We start from the raw sequence: 18,916 nt of genomic DNA on the forward strand, positions 1-18,916 counted from the left end.
CTGGGAGATATGACAGGTGGGATGTATGTCTGGGAGATGTGACAGGTGGAGGATGTGACAGGTGGGAGATGTGACAGGTGGGATGTATGACTGGGAGATGTGACAGGTGGGAGATGTGACTGGGAGATGTGACAGGTGGAGGATGTGACAGGTGGGAGATGTGACAGGTGGGATGTATGACTGGGAGATGTGACAGGTGGGATGTATGACTGGGAGATGTGACAGGTGGGATGTATGACTGGGAGATGTGACAGTTGGGATGTATGATTGGGAGATGTGACAGATGGGATGTATGATTGGGAGATGTGACAGGTGGGATGTATGTCTGGGAGATGTGACAGGTGGAGGATGTGACAAGTGGGGATGTGACAGGTGGGATGTATGACTGGGAGATGTGACAGGTGGGATGTATGACTGGGAGATGTGACAGTTGGGATGTATGATTGGGAGATGTGACAGGTGGGATGTATGTCTGGGAGATGTGACAGGTGGGATGTATGACTGGGAGATGTGCCAGATGGGATGTATGTCTGGGAGATGTGACAGGTGGGATGTATGACTGGGAGATGTGACAGGTGGGATGTATGACTGGGAGATGTGACAGATGGGATGTATGATTGGGAGATGTGACAGTCGGGATGTATGTCTGGGAGATGTGACAGGTGGAGGATGTGACAAGTGGGGATGTGACAGGTGGGATGTATGACTGGGAGATGTGACAGGTGGGATGTATGACTGGGAGATGTGACAGTTGGGATGTATGATTGGGAGATGTGACAGTTGGGATGTATGACTGGGAGATGTGACAGGTGGGATGTATGACTGGGAGATGTGCCAGATGGGATGTATGACTGGGAGATGTGACAGGTGGGATGTATGACTGGGAGATGTGACAGGTGGGATGTATGACTGGGAGATATGACAGGTGGGATGTATGTCTGGGAGATGTGACAGATGGGATGTATGATTGGGAGATGTGACAGGTGGGATGTATGACTGGGAGATATGAAAGGTGGGATGTATGACTGGGAGATGTGACAGGTGGGATGTATGACTGGGAGATGTGACAGGTGGGATGTATGATTGGGAGATGTGACAGGTGGGATGTATGACTGGGAGATATGACAGGTGGGATGTATGTCTGGGAGATGTGACAGATGGGATGTATGATTGGGAGATATGACAGATGGGATGTATGACTGGGAGATATGACAGGTGGGATGTATGTCTGGGAGATGTGACAGGTGGGATGTATGACTGGGAGATGTGACAGGTGGGATGTATGACTGGGAGATGTGACAGATGGGATGTATGATTGGGAGATGTGACAGGTGGGATGTATGACTGGGAGATATGACAGGTGGGATGTATTTCTGGGAGATGTGACAGGTGGAGGATGTGACAAGTGGGGATGTGACAGGTGGGATGTATGACTGGGAGATGTGACAGGTGGGATGTATGACTGGGAGATGTGACAGTTGGGATGTATGATTGGGAGATGTGACAGGTGGGATGTATGTCTGGGAGATGTGACAGGTGGGATGTATGTCTGGGAGATGTGACAGGTGGAGGATGTGACAGGTGGTAGATATGACAGGTGGGATGTATGACTGGGAGATGTGACAGGTGGGATGTATGACTGGGAGATGTGCCAGGTGGGATGTATGACTGGGAGATGTGACAGGTGGGATGTATGACTGGGAGATGTGACAGGTGGGATGTATGACTGGGAGATGTGACAGGTGGGATGTATGATTGGGAGATGTGACAGATGGGATGTATGTCTGGGAGATGTGACAGGTGGAGGATGTGACAGGTGGGAGATGTGACAGGTGGGATGTATGACTGGGAGATGTGACAGGTGGGAGATGTGACAGGTGGGATGTATGACTGGGAGATGTGACAGGTGGGATTTATGATTGGGAGATGTGACAAGTGGGATGTATGACTGGGAGATGTGACAGATGGGATGTATGACTGGGAGATGTGACAGGTGGGATGTATGACTGGGAGATGTGACAGGTGGGATGTATGACTGGGAGATGTGACAGGTGAGAGATGTGACAGGTGGGATGTATGACTGGGAGATGTGACAGGTGGGATGTATGACTGGGAGATGTGACAGGTGGAATGTATGACTGGGAGATGTGACAGGTGGGATGTATGACTGGGAGATGTGACAGGTGGGATGTATGACTGGGAGATGTGACAGGTGGGATGTATGACTGGGAGATGTGACAGGTGGGATGTATGACTGGGAGATGTGACAGGTGGGAGATGTGACAGATGGGATGTATGACTGGGAGATGTGACAGGTGGGATGTATGACTGGGAGATGTGACAGGTGGGATGTATGACTGGGAGATGTGACAGGTGGGGATGTGACAGGTGGGATGTATGACTGGGAGATGTGACAGGTGGGATGTATGACTGGGAGATGTGACAGGTGGGATGTATGACTGGGAGATGTGACAGGTGGGATGTATGACTGGGAGATGTGACAGGTGGGGATGTGACAGGTGGGATGTATGACTGGGAGATGTGACAGGTGGGAGATGTGACAGATGGGATGTATGACTGGGAGATGTGACAGGTGGGATGTATGACTGGGAGATGTGCCAGGTGGGGATGTGCCAGGTGGGATGTATGACGGAGAGATATGACAGGTGGGATGTATGACTGGGAGATGTGACAGGTGGGGATGTGACAGGTGGGATGTATGACTGGGAGATGTGACAGGTGGGGATGTGACAGGTGGAATGTATGACTGGGAGATGTGACAGGTGGGATGTATGACTGGGAGATGTGCCAGGTGGGGATGTGACAGGTGGGATGTATGACAGGTGGGAGATGTATGACTGGGAGATGTGACAGGTGGGATGTATGACTGGGAGATGTGCCAGGTGGGGATTTGACAGGTGGGGATTTGACAGGTGGGAGATGTGACAGGTGGGAGATGTATGACTGGGAGATGTGACAGTTGGGAGATGTGTGACTGGGAGATATGACAGGTGGGGATGTGACAGGTGGGATGTATGACTGGGAGATGTGACAGGTGGGGATGTGACAGGTGGGATGTATGGCGGGGAGATATGACAGGTGGGATGTATGACTCGGAGATGTGACAGGTGGGGATGTGACAGGTGGGATGTATGATTGGGAGATGTGACAGGTGGGGATGTGACAGGTGGGATGTATGACTGGGAGATGTGACAGGTGGGATGTATGACTGGGAGATGTGACAGGTGGGATGTATGACTGGGAGATGTGACAGGTGGGGATGTGACAGGTGGGATGTATGACTGGGAGATGTGACAGGTGGGATGTATGACTGGGAGATGTGACAGATGGGATGTATGACTGGGAGATGTGACAGGTGGGATGTATGACTGGGAGATGTGACAGGTGGGGATGTGACAGGTGGGATGTATGACTGGGAGATGTGACAGGTGGGGATGTGACAGGTGGGAGATGTGACAGGTGGGATGTATGACTGGGAGATGTGCCAGGTGGGGATGTGACAGGTGGGAGATGTATGACTGGGAGATATGACTGGAGGGAGATGTGACAGGTGTGATGTATGCCTGGGAGATGTGCCAGGTGGGGATGTGACAAGTGGGGATGTGACAGGTGGGAGATGTGCCAGGTGGGGATGTGACAGGTGGGAGATGTATGACTGGGAGATATGACTGGAGGGAGATGTGACAGGTGTGATGTATGACTGGGAGATGTGACAGGTGTGATGTATGACTGGGAGATGTGACAGGTGGGGATGTGACAGGTGGGATGTATGACTGGGAGATGTGACAGGTGTGATGTATGACTGGGAGATGTGACAGGTGGGGATGTGACAGGTGGGATGTATGACTGGGAGATGTGACAGGTGGGAGATGTATGACTGGGAGATGTGCCAGGTGGGGATGTGACAGGTGGGGATGTGACAGGTGGGGATGTGACAGGTGGGGATGTGACAGGTGGGGATGTGCCAGATGGGGATGTGACAGGTGGGGATGTGACAGGTGGGAGATGTGCCAGGTGGGGATGTGACAGGTGGGAGATGTATGACTGGGAGATATGACTGGAGGGAGATGTGCCAGGTGTGATGTATGACTGGGAGATGTGAGAGTCGGGGATGTGACAGGTGGGATGTATGACTGGGAGATGTGACAGGTGGGAGATGTTTGACTGGGAGATGTGACAGGTGGGGATGTGACAGTTGGGATGTATGACTGGGAGATGTGACAGGTGGGATGTATGACTGGGAGATGTGACAGATGGGATGTATGACTGGGAGATGTGACAGGTGGGATGTATGACTGGGAGATGTGACAGGTGGGATGTATGACTGGGAGATGTGACAGGTGGGGATGTGACAGGTGGGATGTATGACTGGGAGATGTGCCAGGTGGGGATGTGACAGGTGGGAGATGTATGACTGGGAGATGTGACAGTTTGGAGATGTGACAGGTCTGGGAATGACTGGGAGATGTGACAGGTGGGATGTATGACTGGGAGATATGACAGGTGGGAGATGTGACAGATGTGATTTATGACTGGGAGATGTGACAGGTGGGATGTATGACTGGGAGATGTGACAGGTGGGATGTATGACTGGGAGATGTGACAAGTGGGGATGTGACAGGTTTGATGTATGACTGGGAGATGAGACAAGTGGGATGTATGGCTGGGAGATATGACAGGTGGGATGTATGACTGATATGACAGGTGGGATGTGACAGGTGGGATGTATGACTGGGAGATGTGACAGGTGGGATGTATGACTGGGAGATGTGACAAGTGGGATGTATGGCTGGGAGATATGACAGGTGGGATGTATGACTGATATGACAGGTGGGATGTGACAGTTCGGATGTATGACTGGGAGATGTGACAGGTGGGATGTATGGCTGGGAGATATGACAGGTGGGATGTATGACTGATATGACAGGTGGGATGTGACAGGTGGGATGTATGACTGGGAGATGTGACAGGTGGGATGTATGAGTGGGAGATGTGACAGGTGGAGGATATGACAGGTGGGATGTATGACTGGGAGATATGACAGGTGGGATGTATGAGTGGGAGATGTGACAGGTGGAGGATATGACAGGTGGGATGTATGAGTGGGAGATATGACAAGTGAGGATGTGACAGGTGGGATGTATGACTGGGAGATGTGACAAGTGGGATGTATGGCTGGGAGATATGACAGGTGGGATGTATGACTGATATGACAGGTGGGATGTATGGCTGGGAGATGTGACAAGTGGGATGTATGGTTGGGAGATATGACAGGTCGGATGTATGAGTGGGAGATGTGACAGGTGGAGGATATGACAGGTGGGATGTATGACTGGGAGATATGACAGGTGGGATGTATGAGTGGGAGATGTGACAGGTGGAGGATATGACAGGTGGGATGTATGAGTGGGAGATATGACAAGTGGGGATGTGACAGGTGGGATGTATGACTGGGAGATGTGACAAGTGGGATGTATGGCTGGGAGATATGACAGGTGGGATGTATGACTGATATGACAGGTGGGATGTGACAGGTGGGATGTATGACTGGGAGATGTGACAGGTGGGATGTATGAGTGGGAGATGTGACAGGTGGAGGATATGACAGGTGGGAGATGTGACAGGTGGGATGTATGACTGGGAGATGTGACAGGTGGGAGATGTGACAGGTGGGATGTATGACTAGGAGATGTGACAGTTTGGAGATGTGACAGGTCTGGGAATGACTGGGAGATGTGACAGGTGGGATGTATGACTGGGAGATATGACAGGTGGGAGATGTGACAGATGTGATTTATGACTGGGAGATGTGACAGGTGGGATGTATGACTGGGAGATGTGACAGGTGGGATGTATGACTGGGAGATGTGACAAGTGGGGATGTGACAGGTTGGATGTATGACTGGGAGATGAGACAGGTGGGATGTATGACTGGGAGATGTGACAAGTGGGATGTATGGCTGGGAGATATGACAGGTGGGATGTATGACTGATATGACAGGTGGGATGTGACAGGTGGGAAGTATGACTGGGAGATATGACAGGTGGGATGTATGACTGGGAGATGTGACAGGTGGGATGTATGACTGGGAGATGTGACAGGTGGAGGATATGACAGGTGGGAGATGTGACAGGTGGGATGTATGACTGGGAGATGTGACAGATAGAATGTATGACTGGGAGATATGACAGGTGGGATGTATGACTGGGAGATATGAAAGGTGGGAGATGTGACAGGTGGGAGATGTGACAGGTGGGATGTATGACGGGGAGATATGACAGGTGGTATATGTGACAGGAGGGAGATGTGACAGTTGGGATGTATGACGGGGAGATATGACAGGTGGGAGATGTGACAGGTGGGATGTATGACGGGGAGATATGACAGGTGGGATGTATGACTGATATGACAGGTGGGTGATGTGACAGGTGGGATGTTTGACTGGGAGATATGACAGGTGGGATGTATAACTGGGAGATGTGACAGGTGGGATGTGACAGGTGGGATGTATGACTGGGAGATGTGACAGGTGGGAGATGTGACAGGTGGGATGTATGACGGGGAGATATGACAGGTGGGAGATGTGACAGGTGGGATGTATGACTGGGAGATGTGCCAGGTGGGGATGTGACAGGTGGGAGATGTATGACTGGGAGATATGACTGGAGGGAGATGTGACAGGTGTGATGTATGACTGGGAGATGTGACAGGTGGGATGTATGACTGGGAGATGTGACAGGTGGGAGATGTATGACTGGGAGATGTGACAGGTGGGGATGTGACAGGTGGGATGTATGACTGGGAGATGTGACAGGTGGGATGTATGACTGGGAGATGTGACAGATGGGATGTATGACTGGGAGATGTGACAGGTGGGATGTATGACGGGGAGATATGACAGGTGGGATGTATGACTGATATGACAGGTGGGTGATGTGACAGGTGGGATGTTTGACTGGGAGATATGACAGGTGGGATGTATAACTGGGAGATGTGACAGGTGGGATGTGACAGGTGGGATGTATGACTGGGAGATGTGACAGGTGGGAGATGTGACAGGTGGGATGTATGACTGGGAGATGTGACAGGTGGGGATGTGACAGGTGGGATGTATGACTGGGAGATGTGCCAGGTGGGGATGTGACAGGTGGGAAATGTATGACTGGGAGATATGACAGGTGGGGATGTGACAGGTGGGAGATGTATGACTGGGAGATATGACTCGAGGGAGATGTGACAGGTGTGATGTATGACTGGGAGATGAGATTGGTGGGGATGTGACAGGTGGGATGTATGACTGGGAGATGTGACAGGTGGGAGATGTATGAGTGGGAGATGTGACAGGTGGGGATGTGACAGGTGGGATGTATGACTGGGAGATGTGACAGGGGGGATGTATGACTGGGAGATGTGACAGGTGGGAAGATGTGACAGGTGGGATGTATGACTAGGAGATGTGACAGTTTGGAGATGTGACAGGTCCGGGAATGAGTGGGAGATGTGACAGGTGGGATGTATGACTGGGAGATATGACAGGTGGGAGATGTGACAGATGTGATTTATGACTAGGAGATGTGACAGGTGGGATGTATGACTGGGAGATGTGACAGGTGGGATGTATGAATGGGAGATGTGACAAGTGGGGATGTGAGAGGTTGGATGTATGACTGGGAGATGAGACAGGTGGGATGTATGACTGGGAGATGTGACAGGTGGGATGTATGGCTGGGAGATATGACAGGTGGGATGTATGACTGATATGACAGGTGGGATGTGACAGGTGGGAAGTATGACTGGGAGATATGACAGGTGGGATGTATGACTGGGAGATGTGACAGGTGGGATGTATGACTGGGAGATGTGACAGGTGGAGGATATGACAGGTGGGAGATGTGACAGGTGGGATGTATGACTGGGAGATGTGACAGATAGGATGTATGACTGGGAGATATGACAGGTGGGATGTATGACTGGGAGATATGACAGGTGGGAGATGTGACAGGTGGGAGATGTGACAGGTGGGATGTATGACGGGGAGATATGACAGGTGGTATATGTGACAGGAGGGAGATGTGACAGTTGGGATGTATGACGGGGAGATATGACAGGTGGGAGATGTGACAGGTGGGATGTATGACTGGGAGATGTGACAGGTGGAGGATATGACAGGTGGGAGATGTGACAGGTCGGATGTATGACTGGGAGATATGACAGGTGGGAGATCTGACAGATGTGATGAGTGGGATGTATAACTGGGAGATGTGACAGGTGGGAAGAATGACTGGGAGATATGACAGGTGGGATGTATGACTGATATGACAGGTGGGATGTGACAGGTCAGAAGTATGACTGGGAGATATGACAGGTGGGATGTATGACTGGGAGATGTGACAGGTGGGATGTATGACTGGGAGATGTGACAGGTGGAGGATATGACCGGGTGGAGATATGACAGGTGGGATGTATGACTGGGAGATGTGACAGGTGGGATGTATGTCTGGCAGATTTGACAAGTGGAGGATGTGACAGGTGGGAGATGTGACAGGTGGGAGATGTGACAGGTGGGATGTATGACTGGGAGATGTGACAGGTGGAGGATGTGACAGGTGGGAGATCTGACGGGTGGGAAGTATGACTGGGAGATGTGACAGGTGGGATGTATGACTGGGAGATGTGACAGGTGGGATGTATGACTGGGAGATATGACAGGTGGGATGTATGACTGGGATATGTGACAGGTGGAGGATATGACAGGTGGGAGATGTGACAGGTGGGATATATGACTGGGAGATGTGACAGGTGGGATGTATGACTGGGAGATGTGACAGGTGGGATGTATGACTGGGAGATGTGACAGGTGGGATGTATGACTGGGAGATGTGACAGGTGGGATGTATGACTGGGAGATATGACAGGTGGGATGTATGACTGGGAGATGTGACAGGTGGAGGATATGACAGGTGGGAGATGTGACAGGTGGGATATATGACTGGGAGATGTGCCAGGTGGGATGTATGACTGGGAGATGTGACAGGTGGGATGTATGACTGGGAGATGTGACAGGTGGGAGATGTGACAGGTGGGATGTATGAATGGGAGATGTGAGAGGTGGGATGTATGACAGGGAGATATGACAGGTGGGATGTATGACTGGGAGATGTGACAGGTGGGAGATATGACAGGTGGGATGTATGACTGGGAGATGTGACAGGTGGGATGTATGACTGGAAGATGTGACAGGTGGAGGATATGACAGGTGGGAGATGTGACAGGTGGGATGTATGACTGGGAGATGTGACAGGTGGGATGTATGTCTGGGAGATGTGACAAGTGGAGGATGTGACTGATAGGAGATGTGACAAGTGGGATGTATGTCTGGGAGATGTGACAGGTGGAGGATGTGACAGGTGGGAGATGTGACGGGTGGGAAGTATGACTGGGAGATGTGACAGGTGGGATGTATGACTGGGAGATGTGACAGGTGGGATGTATGACTGGGAGATGTGACAGGTGGAGGATATGACAGGTGGGAGATGTGACAGGTGGGATATATGACTGGGAGATGTGACAGGTGGGATGTATGACTGGGAGATGTGACGGGTGGGAAGTATGACTGGGAGATGTGACAGGTGGGATGTATGACTGGGAGATGTGACAGGTGGGATGTATGACTGGGAGATGTGACAGGTGGGATGTATGACTGGGAGATATGACAGGTGGAGGATATGACAGGTGGGAGATGTGACAGGTGGGATATATGACTGGGAGATGTGACAGGTGGGATGTATGACTGGGAGATGTGACAGGTGGGAGATGTGACAGGTGGGATGTATGACTGGGAGATGTGACAGGTGGGATGTATTACTGGGAGATATGACAGGTGGGATGTATGACTGGGAGATGTGACAGGTGGGAGATGTGACAGGTGGGATGTATGACTGGGAGATGTGACAGGTGGAGGATATGACAGGTGGGAGATGTGACAGGTGGGATGTATGACTGGGAGATGTGACAGGTGGGATGTATGACTGGGACGTGACAGGTGGGACATGTGACAGGTTGGAGGTGACAGGTGGGATGATGTCAAATGTCTATGGATTGACATCCAAGTCTACTGAGAATGATGTTAGACAACTGAGGGCAACTTACCGATCTGTTTGAGGTTGAAACTACTGCAGTAGGACACCTCTTTGTTGGGCTGTCGGCCGCTGATGATGATAATGAAGGCATCCTCCAGGCATTGATCAACAGCACCAGGTGGGTGGCAATCAAAATTACACTGACGGGGAATGGTTGTGTTTTGTAACTTCTGTCTCCTGCCTGGATCTGTGCATGTTGTGTTATTTGGATTCCTGGAAACAGATTTTGTCATATACAGCAAACCAACTAACTGGAGGTCATCACAAGACACACGCATGGGGCACTCGAGGTCATCACAAGACACAAGCATGGGGTACTGGAGGTCATCAGAAGACACAAGCATGGGGCACTGGAGGTCATCACAAGACACAAGCATGGGGTACTGGAGGTCATCACAAGACACAAGCATGGGGCACTGGAGGTCATCACAAGACACAAGCATGGGGTACTGGAGGTCATCACAAGACACAAGCATGGGGCACTGGAGATCATCACAAGACACAAGCATGGGGTACTGGTGGTCATCACAAGACACAAGTATGGGGCACTGGAGGTCATCACAAGACTCAAGCTTGGGGCACTGGAGGTCATCACAAGACACAAGCATGGGGTACTGGAGGTCATCACAAGACGCAAGCATGGGGTACTGGAGGTCATCACAAGACACAAGCATGGGGCACTGGAGGTCATCGCAAGACACAAGCATAGGGCACTGGAGGTCATCACAACGAGACAACAATGGGGTACTGGAGGTCATAGCAAGACACAAGCATGGGGTACTGGAGGTCATCACAAGACACAAGCATGGGGTACTGGAGGTCATCACAAGACACAAGCATGGGGCACTGGAGGTCATCACAAGACACAAGCATGGGGCACTGGAGGTCATCACAAGACACAAGTATGGGGCACTGGAGGTCATCACAAGACACAAGCATGGGGCACTGGAGGTCATCACAAGACACAAGCATGGGGCACTGGAGGTCATTGCAAGACACAAGCATGGGGTACTGCAGATCAACACAAGACACAAGCATGGGGTACTGCAGATCAACACAAGACACAAGCATGGGGTACTGCAGATCAACACAAGACACAAGCATGGGGTACTGGAGTTCATCACAAGACACAAGTATGGGGCACTGGAGGTCATTGCAAGACACAAGCATGGGGTACTGCAGATCAACACAAGACACAAGCATGGGGTACTGCAGATCAACAGAAGACACAAGCATGGGGTACTGGAGTTCATCACAAGACACAAGTATGGGGCACTGGAGGTCATCACAAGACACAAGCATGGGGTACTGGAGGTCATCACAAGACACAAGTATGGGGCACTGGAGGTCATCACAAGACACAAGCATGGGGCACTGGAGGTCATCACAAGACACAAGCATGGGGCACTGGAGGTCATCACAACAAGACAACAATGGGGTACTGGAGGTCATCGCAAGACACAAGCATGGGGTACTGGAGGTCATGGCAAGACACAAGCATAGGGCACTGGAGGTCATCAAAGAGAGACAAGCATAGGGTACTGGAGTTAATTGTAAGGAGACAAGCATAGGGCACTGGAGGTCATCAAAGAGAGACAAGCATGGGGTACTGGAGTTCATCGCAAGGAGGCAAGCATGGGGTACTGGAGGTCATCGCAAGACACAAGCAAGGGGCACTGGAGGTCATCAAAGAGAGACAAGCATGGGGTACTGGAGATCATAAAACGGAAACAAGCATGGGGTACTGGAGATCATCAACGACAGACAAGCATGGGGTACTGGAGTTCATCGCAAGGAGACAAGAATGGGGTATTGGAGATCATCAAAGGGAGACAATCATGAGGTACTGAAGCTCATGAAAGGGAGACAAGCATGGGGTACTGGAGGTCATCAAAGGAAGACAAGCATGGGGTACTGGAGGTCATCAAAGGGAGACAAGCATGGGGTACTGGAGGTCATCAAAGAGAGACAAGCATGGGGTACTGGAGATCATCAAAGGGAGACAATCATGAGGTACTGGAGGTCATTAAAGGAAGACAAGCATGGGGTAGTGGAAGTCATCAAAGAGAGACAAGCATGGGGTACTGGAGATCATCAAAGGGAGACAATCATGAGGTAAGGGAGATCATCAAAGGGAAACAATCATGAGGTACTGAAGATCATCAAAGAGAGACAAGCATGGGGCACTGGAGGTCATCACAAGACACAAGTATGGGGCACTGGAGGTCATCACAAGACACAAGCATGGGGTACTGGAGGTCATAACAAGACACGAGCATGGGGCACTGGAGGTCATCAAAGGGAGACAAGCATGGGGTACTGGAGGTCATCAAAGAGAGACAAGCATTGGGTACTGGAGATCATCAAAGTGAGACAATCATGAGGTAATGGAGGTCATCAAAGAAAGACAAGCATGGGGCACTGGAGTTCATCACAAGACACAAGTATGGGGCACTGGAGGTCATCACAAGACACAAGCATGGGGTACTGGAGGTCATCACAAGACACAAGCATGGGGCATTGGAGGTCATCACAAGACACAAGCATGGGGCACTGGAGGTCATCACAAGACACAAGCATGGGGCACTGGAGGTCATCACAACGAGACAACAATGGGGTACTGGAGGTCATCGCAAGACACAAGCATGGGGTACTGGAGATCAACACAAGACAGAAGCATGGGGTACTGGAGTTCATCACAAGGAGACATTAATTGGGTACTGGAGGTCATCGCAAGACACAAGCATAGGGCACTGGAGGTCATCAAAGAGAGACAAGCATGGGGTACTCGAGTTCATCGTAAGGAGAAAAGCATAGGGCACTGGAGGTCATCAAAGGAAGACAAGCATGGGGTACTGGAGGTCATCAAAGGGAGACAATCATGGGGTACTGGAGATCATAAAAGGGAGACAAGCATGGGGTACGCAGGTGACCATCAAAGAGAGACAAGCATTGGGTACTGGAGATCATCAAGGGAACATAAGCCCATTCTTGCCATAAATGGCAGCTGTGCTTGTTGTAAGAGGCAACTATTATAAACAGGATCCGATGGTCAGGCTAGCTGACTTGGTTGATGCATGTAATTGTATCCCAACTGCGTGGACAGATGCTCATGATGTCAATCACTGGATTGTGTGGTCCAGACTTGATTATTTTGCTTGAATATTGCTGAGTGCAGTGTTAAACAACAAACAAACAAAAACATCAACCCTACACATCTGTAGGTTTAGGAAAAAAGGTGTGCACTGTGCTGAACAACATGGGAACCAACTACATACCAGTTATTCTGATAGCAGGCTCCAACGTAGCATGTGTAGAAGTTGTGTTCCGTGTTGTTAGGCACATCATAAGTACAGTTGACTGTCTTCTTGGCATGGAACACACATTTGACATTTTCAGGTCGCTGCAGGGGATCTGATACACACATGGAATACATGCATATAAACACATGGATTAGACAAAGACACCTCAAATACTACTAAAAATGATGAGCCCGGTTCCCCAAAACGATCTCAGTGCTAAGAGTAATTGCCATACTTATTACACTGACTTATGATGATCATGATGCTTAGATTGCATTGTGAATAAGATAAGATAAGATACGACAAGATAATCATAACACAGTCTGACAACAATTGTAGCACTAAGATCGTTTTAAGTGGAAAGGTCCCAGATGAGAATCGTTTGAATCAACAACTGGTCATCTATTCACCAATATGTATCAAAATGATATCTATATTTCAATAAGCATCAACATTAAAAAATTTAAAAAAAGTCTTTTTCATAAATAATAACAGCAAAATCTATGACCAAAGTAATAAATAAAGGATTACCCATCATCATATTATTTTACAAATTTGAGCACATAAAGCATCTATTAACTTTTAGATTCAGTTTTAACTATGTTTTGTGATTTCATACATATTCTGTGTTTGAGTAAATCCATCACTAACAGGTTAGCAAATATGTGACATATTTTACACAAATATTTGCAATATAATACACAGATGGCGAACACTATGAATGTGCAAAGCAAAAGAAAGCAGAAAAAGCGCCAGCTGTTAGTTAGAAAACACTTGCTGAAGGACACAGGAAGCAGAGTGTATGATGTCAGAACAGTCCACTATTTCAGGGTAAAACATTGCCAGGCCTACAGGTAAGTTGTTTAGCTATTGTATCAGACCTCCATGTCAGAATGATCAGAATGGTCCAAGTGATCTTGATAAAATACTGTGTATCCTGCCTTGGAGGGGAATAAATATCTCAGCGGATGAATAAATCCCTTATTCCCCACCACGAGCAATACAGTTGGCACATGGATTTCTCAGGGACAGTATAAATCCCTTATTCCCCACCACGAGCAATACAGTTGGCACATGGATTTCTCAGGGACAGTATAAATCCCTTATTCCCCACCACGAGCAATACAGTTGGCACATGGATTTCTCAGGGACAGTATAAATCCCTTATTCCCCACCACAAGCAATACAGTTGGCACATGGATTTCTCAGGGACAGTATAAATCCCTTATACCAGCGTTTGCACAACCTGACTGCACAGCATATGCATAATCTGATTGCACAGCATTTGCACATCCTGACTGCACAGCATTTGCACACCCTGACTGCACAATGCCTGCATAACCTGACTGCACAGCATTTGCATAAGCTGATTGTTCAGCTAATAACACAGCGTTTGCACAACCTGACTGCACAGTGTTTGCACAACCTGACTGCACAGTGTTTGCACAACCTGACTGCACAGTGCTTGCACAACCTGACTGCACAGTGCTTGCACAACCTGACTGCATAGTGCTTGCACAACCTGACTGCACAGCGTTTGCACAACCTGACTGCATAGTGCTTGCACAACCTGACTGCACAGCGTTTGCACAACCTGACTGCACAGTGCTTGCACAACCTGACTGCATAGTGCTTGCACAACCTGACTGCATAGTGCTTGCACAACCTGACTGCACAGGGTTTGCACAACCTGACTGCACAGTGCTTGCACAACCTGACTGCATAGTGCTTGCACAACTTGACTGCACAGCGTTTGCACAACCTGACTGCACACTTGCATTAGCAAAGTCTTATACTGAAGAGAAGGGATCATAATTTTGGCATTATATACAAAAAAATATGGTAATAGGCACAATTTAGTCATCAATTCAATTGTTGATTGTTTTCATCTTAGAAAGAGATATGCACAATGCCTGCATAACCTGACTGCACAGCATTTGCATAAGCTGATTGTTCAGCTAATAACACAGCGTTTGCACAACCTGACTGCACAGTGTTTGCACAACCTGACTGCACAGTGTTTGCACAACCTGACTGCACAGTGCTTGCACAACCTGACTGCACAGTGCTTGCACAACCTGACTGCATAGTGCTTGCACAACCTGACTGCACAGCGTTTGCACAACCTGACTGCATAGTGCTTGCACAACCTGACTGCACAGCGTTTGCACAACCTGACTGCACAGTGCTTGCACAACCTGACTGCATAGTGCTTGCACAACCTGACTGCATAGTGCTTGCACAACCTGACTGCACAGGGTTTGCACAACCTGACTGCACAGTGCTTGCACAACCTGACTGCATAGTGCTTGCACAACTTGACTGCACAGCGTTTGCACAACCTGACTGCACACTTGCATTAGCAAAGTCTTATACTGAAGAGAAGGGATCATAATTTTGGCATTATATACAAAAAAATATGGTAATAGGCACAATTTAGTCATCAATTCAATTGTTGATTGTTTTCATCTTAGAAAGAGATATACAGGTATTAATATATTTTCCCCTTCCTCCCTTCAGGTATTCTGGGGATAAAATGAGTAATTGATTAAATTGGCTTCAGTACTTTGGACCTATGCTTACCCATAACCAGAACCCTTTGGTGATAACCGTCTTGTTGAGATTGTGTTGCTGAAATTTACATTTTAAAGATGTTAAGTTTCGACTACTTTTTCTGCTAATTGACAGATAAATTTGATCAAATAATGTACTCATTTTTAAAATAATAAAACCATGAATTTTAATCAGAACAAATTAGGACATCAGTGAATAAAATTGTTTTGGTTTAAATACAAAATAATGTCTTATCAACTTTACCATAATATATTTGTTGTAAAATTATGATGATATTTCCCCCGTTTCCGTGAATTATGTTGCACACAGGGCCATTTCCAGATCCTCATCCAAATTTTGAAAAACAGTGGGGTGGGAGCAGAGACCATATAATTATCTGTTATATGGTCTCTGGTGGGAGGCACTTGACACAGTATCAAGTTAATCCTGTTATTACACTATCTGGTTATAAAGAGAGTTAATTATAGGTCTGGATTTATGTTTGAAATCTATTTGATTCACACATTACTGTTCACATTAATTTCAGCAAAGTTTTGAGTGTCTCAGCTGATAGGCAGATCGCTCCAACTCACTGTTATTTACAGCAACGACAATCAGATTACAGCTATTGGTGCTTTGAAACTAACGTCAGTTGACAGAGAATGGATACATATATCATAAGTGATATATTTTGATTCTTAAAAAGTCACATTTGTGGAAGTTTAACGATTACATGTCAACATATTCTTTTCGCAATCAAATAAGCAAGCAAATGGTGGCCCTCCAATCTGTTCCATATGTAAAATAATTCTTGCTTTATATCAAAGTGCTACGCTTATGGTTAATATTAATAATTTATAAAGCTGCACCTAAAGTAACCCGATATTGGAATATATCATTGCTTGAAAAAAAATAGTTTCAGATACAATCATTGCATCAAAATACCTTAAAGTAATATTACAGTCAAGTCCTGTTAATCCGACATTGTTGGTTGCAAATGATTATGTCGGATTAACGAGTATGTAGGAAAAACGAAATTAGGTAGTATCAATGTTTGTGATCGAAAATTGGACAACTACACGATAGATAACGATCTGGGCATGTGAATAATCCTGTTTAGTTTATTTAAAGCAGTAATTGTTTATTGTTAAGCAAGTTTATCTCTGCAGCCGTTGAAATGTGCAGCTACTCACCGACTCGTCAAAACACGGTTCTGTGTACTCTCGTGTGTGTGTGAATTGGGTTTAATGCCGCTTTTAACAGTATTCCAGTTATTATCGCGGCTTGTCAGCTTAATGTGGGAGGAAAGCCTGAAGTGATGCAGGTTTCAGACGTTTACCGCTTCGGTGAAACCCACGAGCACGGGTATGGTGCTGACAAACCTAGCAACATAATTGGGGCAAACCGCGATTCGAACCCACAATCATAGGTTTCTGGCGTGACCAAGGGACGCAACTCTGCACAGCGAATCGCGGCTCCTAAGACGACTGGGCCACCCGTGCCCCCCACAAGACTGATTAATGAGTGATTTCAGCAATTCGTTGCAAATTAGGTGTGTTGGAGTCGGACTGTCGGATTAACGGGTCTAAATAGCACTGATTTAATCGGTTCCCAGCATTTGTGTGGGATAAAGCCAATTGTTGGATTAACGAGACTTAACTGTATTGTGTACTTTTTTAACCGAGTCACGGTTAGATCCTGGAGAAAATATGTGTACAGCTGATTGCTATTTTTGGCTTAGTTTAGGAGATAAATACACACAGTAATCTTAATCTCTGCATAGAAAACAATGCCTAGCAGAACAGGAAATACAATTGAGATGGTAAATCATCATGTCTAGTGATGTTTTATCGCAATTTTCACATTTTTGTTGACCAAGTTTGTTACCTATTTTCTGTTCATATTCCCCTGAAGCGATACAATGTAGTTTTTGGCCTAATACTCAAAATATCACTGTAATGTCAGCATGTACGCTTGATGGAAAGCGCAGGGAATTAACGTTCAGTATTTAAGCATTGTGTAAGATGTTTTACTAGAGGGAGTGATACATTCTACCTGGTCCCCACAGTATAAAGTGATGCAATCAATTATTAATACACATAATTAAATTTGAGACCAAGGGGGATTGAATGACGTGAGTCAAACTTGCCATGAGAATAATACTTCTGAAAAATAGGGCACAGGAAAAAGACTCATTACGGAAAAACCTACTTAGGCTAAAAAAAATAATAGTCTTGGTTCTCAGGCACCGCCCGCATCATCATAAAGTTTGCCGCATTTTCATTTCCATTTTTTTTTAAAAACAAGAAAAATCCACAAATATTCCAAGTAATTTACTCATTAAGGAATACATTAATGTAGGGAGGCCCTTTCCCAGGTTGATTGTACACAACTGTTTATTTGGTTACACATCTGTTTATTTGGCTACATACTAGTTTGAACAACAAAAAAACCAAAACAAACACATCGCCCGCCCGCTCTATATTTTCAAACGCCATTGCCTGAGAACCTATTATTTTAATTTTTTTAAGCCTAAATGTGCAATATTTACAATCCACAGATGATTCAAATTTCGTCTAATCTGTACAAACCTCATCATATCCTGGTTACAAACACCATGAAGCTGATGCATACATTTATTGTAGTCAAACACGTATGCCCAAGTAATCTTTTTTGTAGTGAACAAAAGCCGTCAAAATAGTTTACATGGCTGACAAAGAGGTGAAAGCTAAAGCTGACACAACACTCAGTGTAGGACGTCACAGGAATGTCAGGAGGCAAGTGTTTGGTTAAGAGGGAATGTCATCAGAACAGTAACAAAACTCAACTGGGCCGATATAGTGGCCTAAGTCACATAACAAGAAAGACTGCAGAATTCACACAAGACTGACTTTAAGTGG

General features: G+C 47.3%; 1 protein-coding gene across 3 annotated transcripts in view; it reads right to left on the bottom strand.

Moving 5' to 3' along the window:
- LOC124114812 overlaps positions 1-18,916 on the bottom strand; it is a 65,677-nt gene that overhangs the window by 26,127 nt on the left and 20,634 nt on the right. For 2 of the 3 annotated variants that reach the window (XM_046475592.1, XM_048399948.1), the window contains 2 exons: positions 13,440-13,575; positions 10,172-10,374 (listed from right to left, as the gene is read on the bottom strand). In XM_046475592.1, the coding sequence (XP_046331548.1) occupies positions 10,172-10,374; positions 13,440-13,575 (339 nt within the window). Of the gene's footprint in view, positions 1-10,171; positions 10,375-13,439; positions 13,576-16,046; positions 16,095-18,916 lie in introns of all 3 variants that reach the window. The other variant, XM_046475591.1, reaches the window with a different exon arrangement.

The sequence above is a fragment of the Haliotis rufescens genome, unplaced genomic scaffold (genome assembly GCF_023055435.1).
Source record: "Haliotis rufescens isolate VD_foot unplaced genomic scaffold, xgHalRufe1.0.p SCAF_2, whole genome shotgun sequence".
NCBI lineage: Eukaryota > Metazoa > Mollusca > Gastropoda > Lepetellida > Haliotidae > Haliotis > Haliotis rufescens.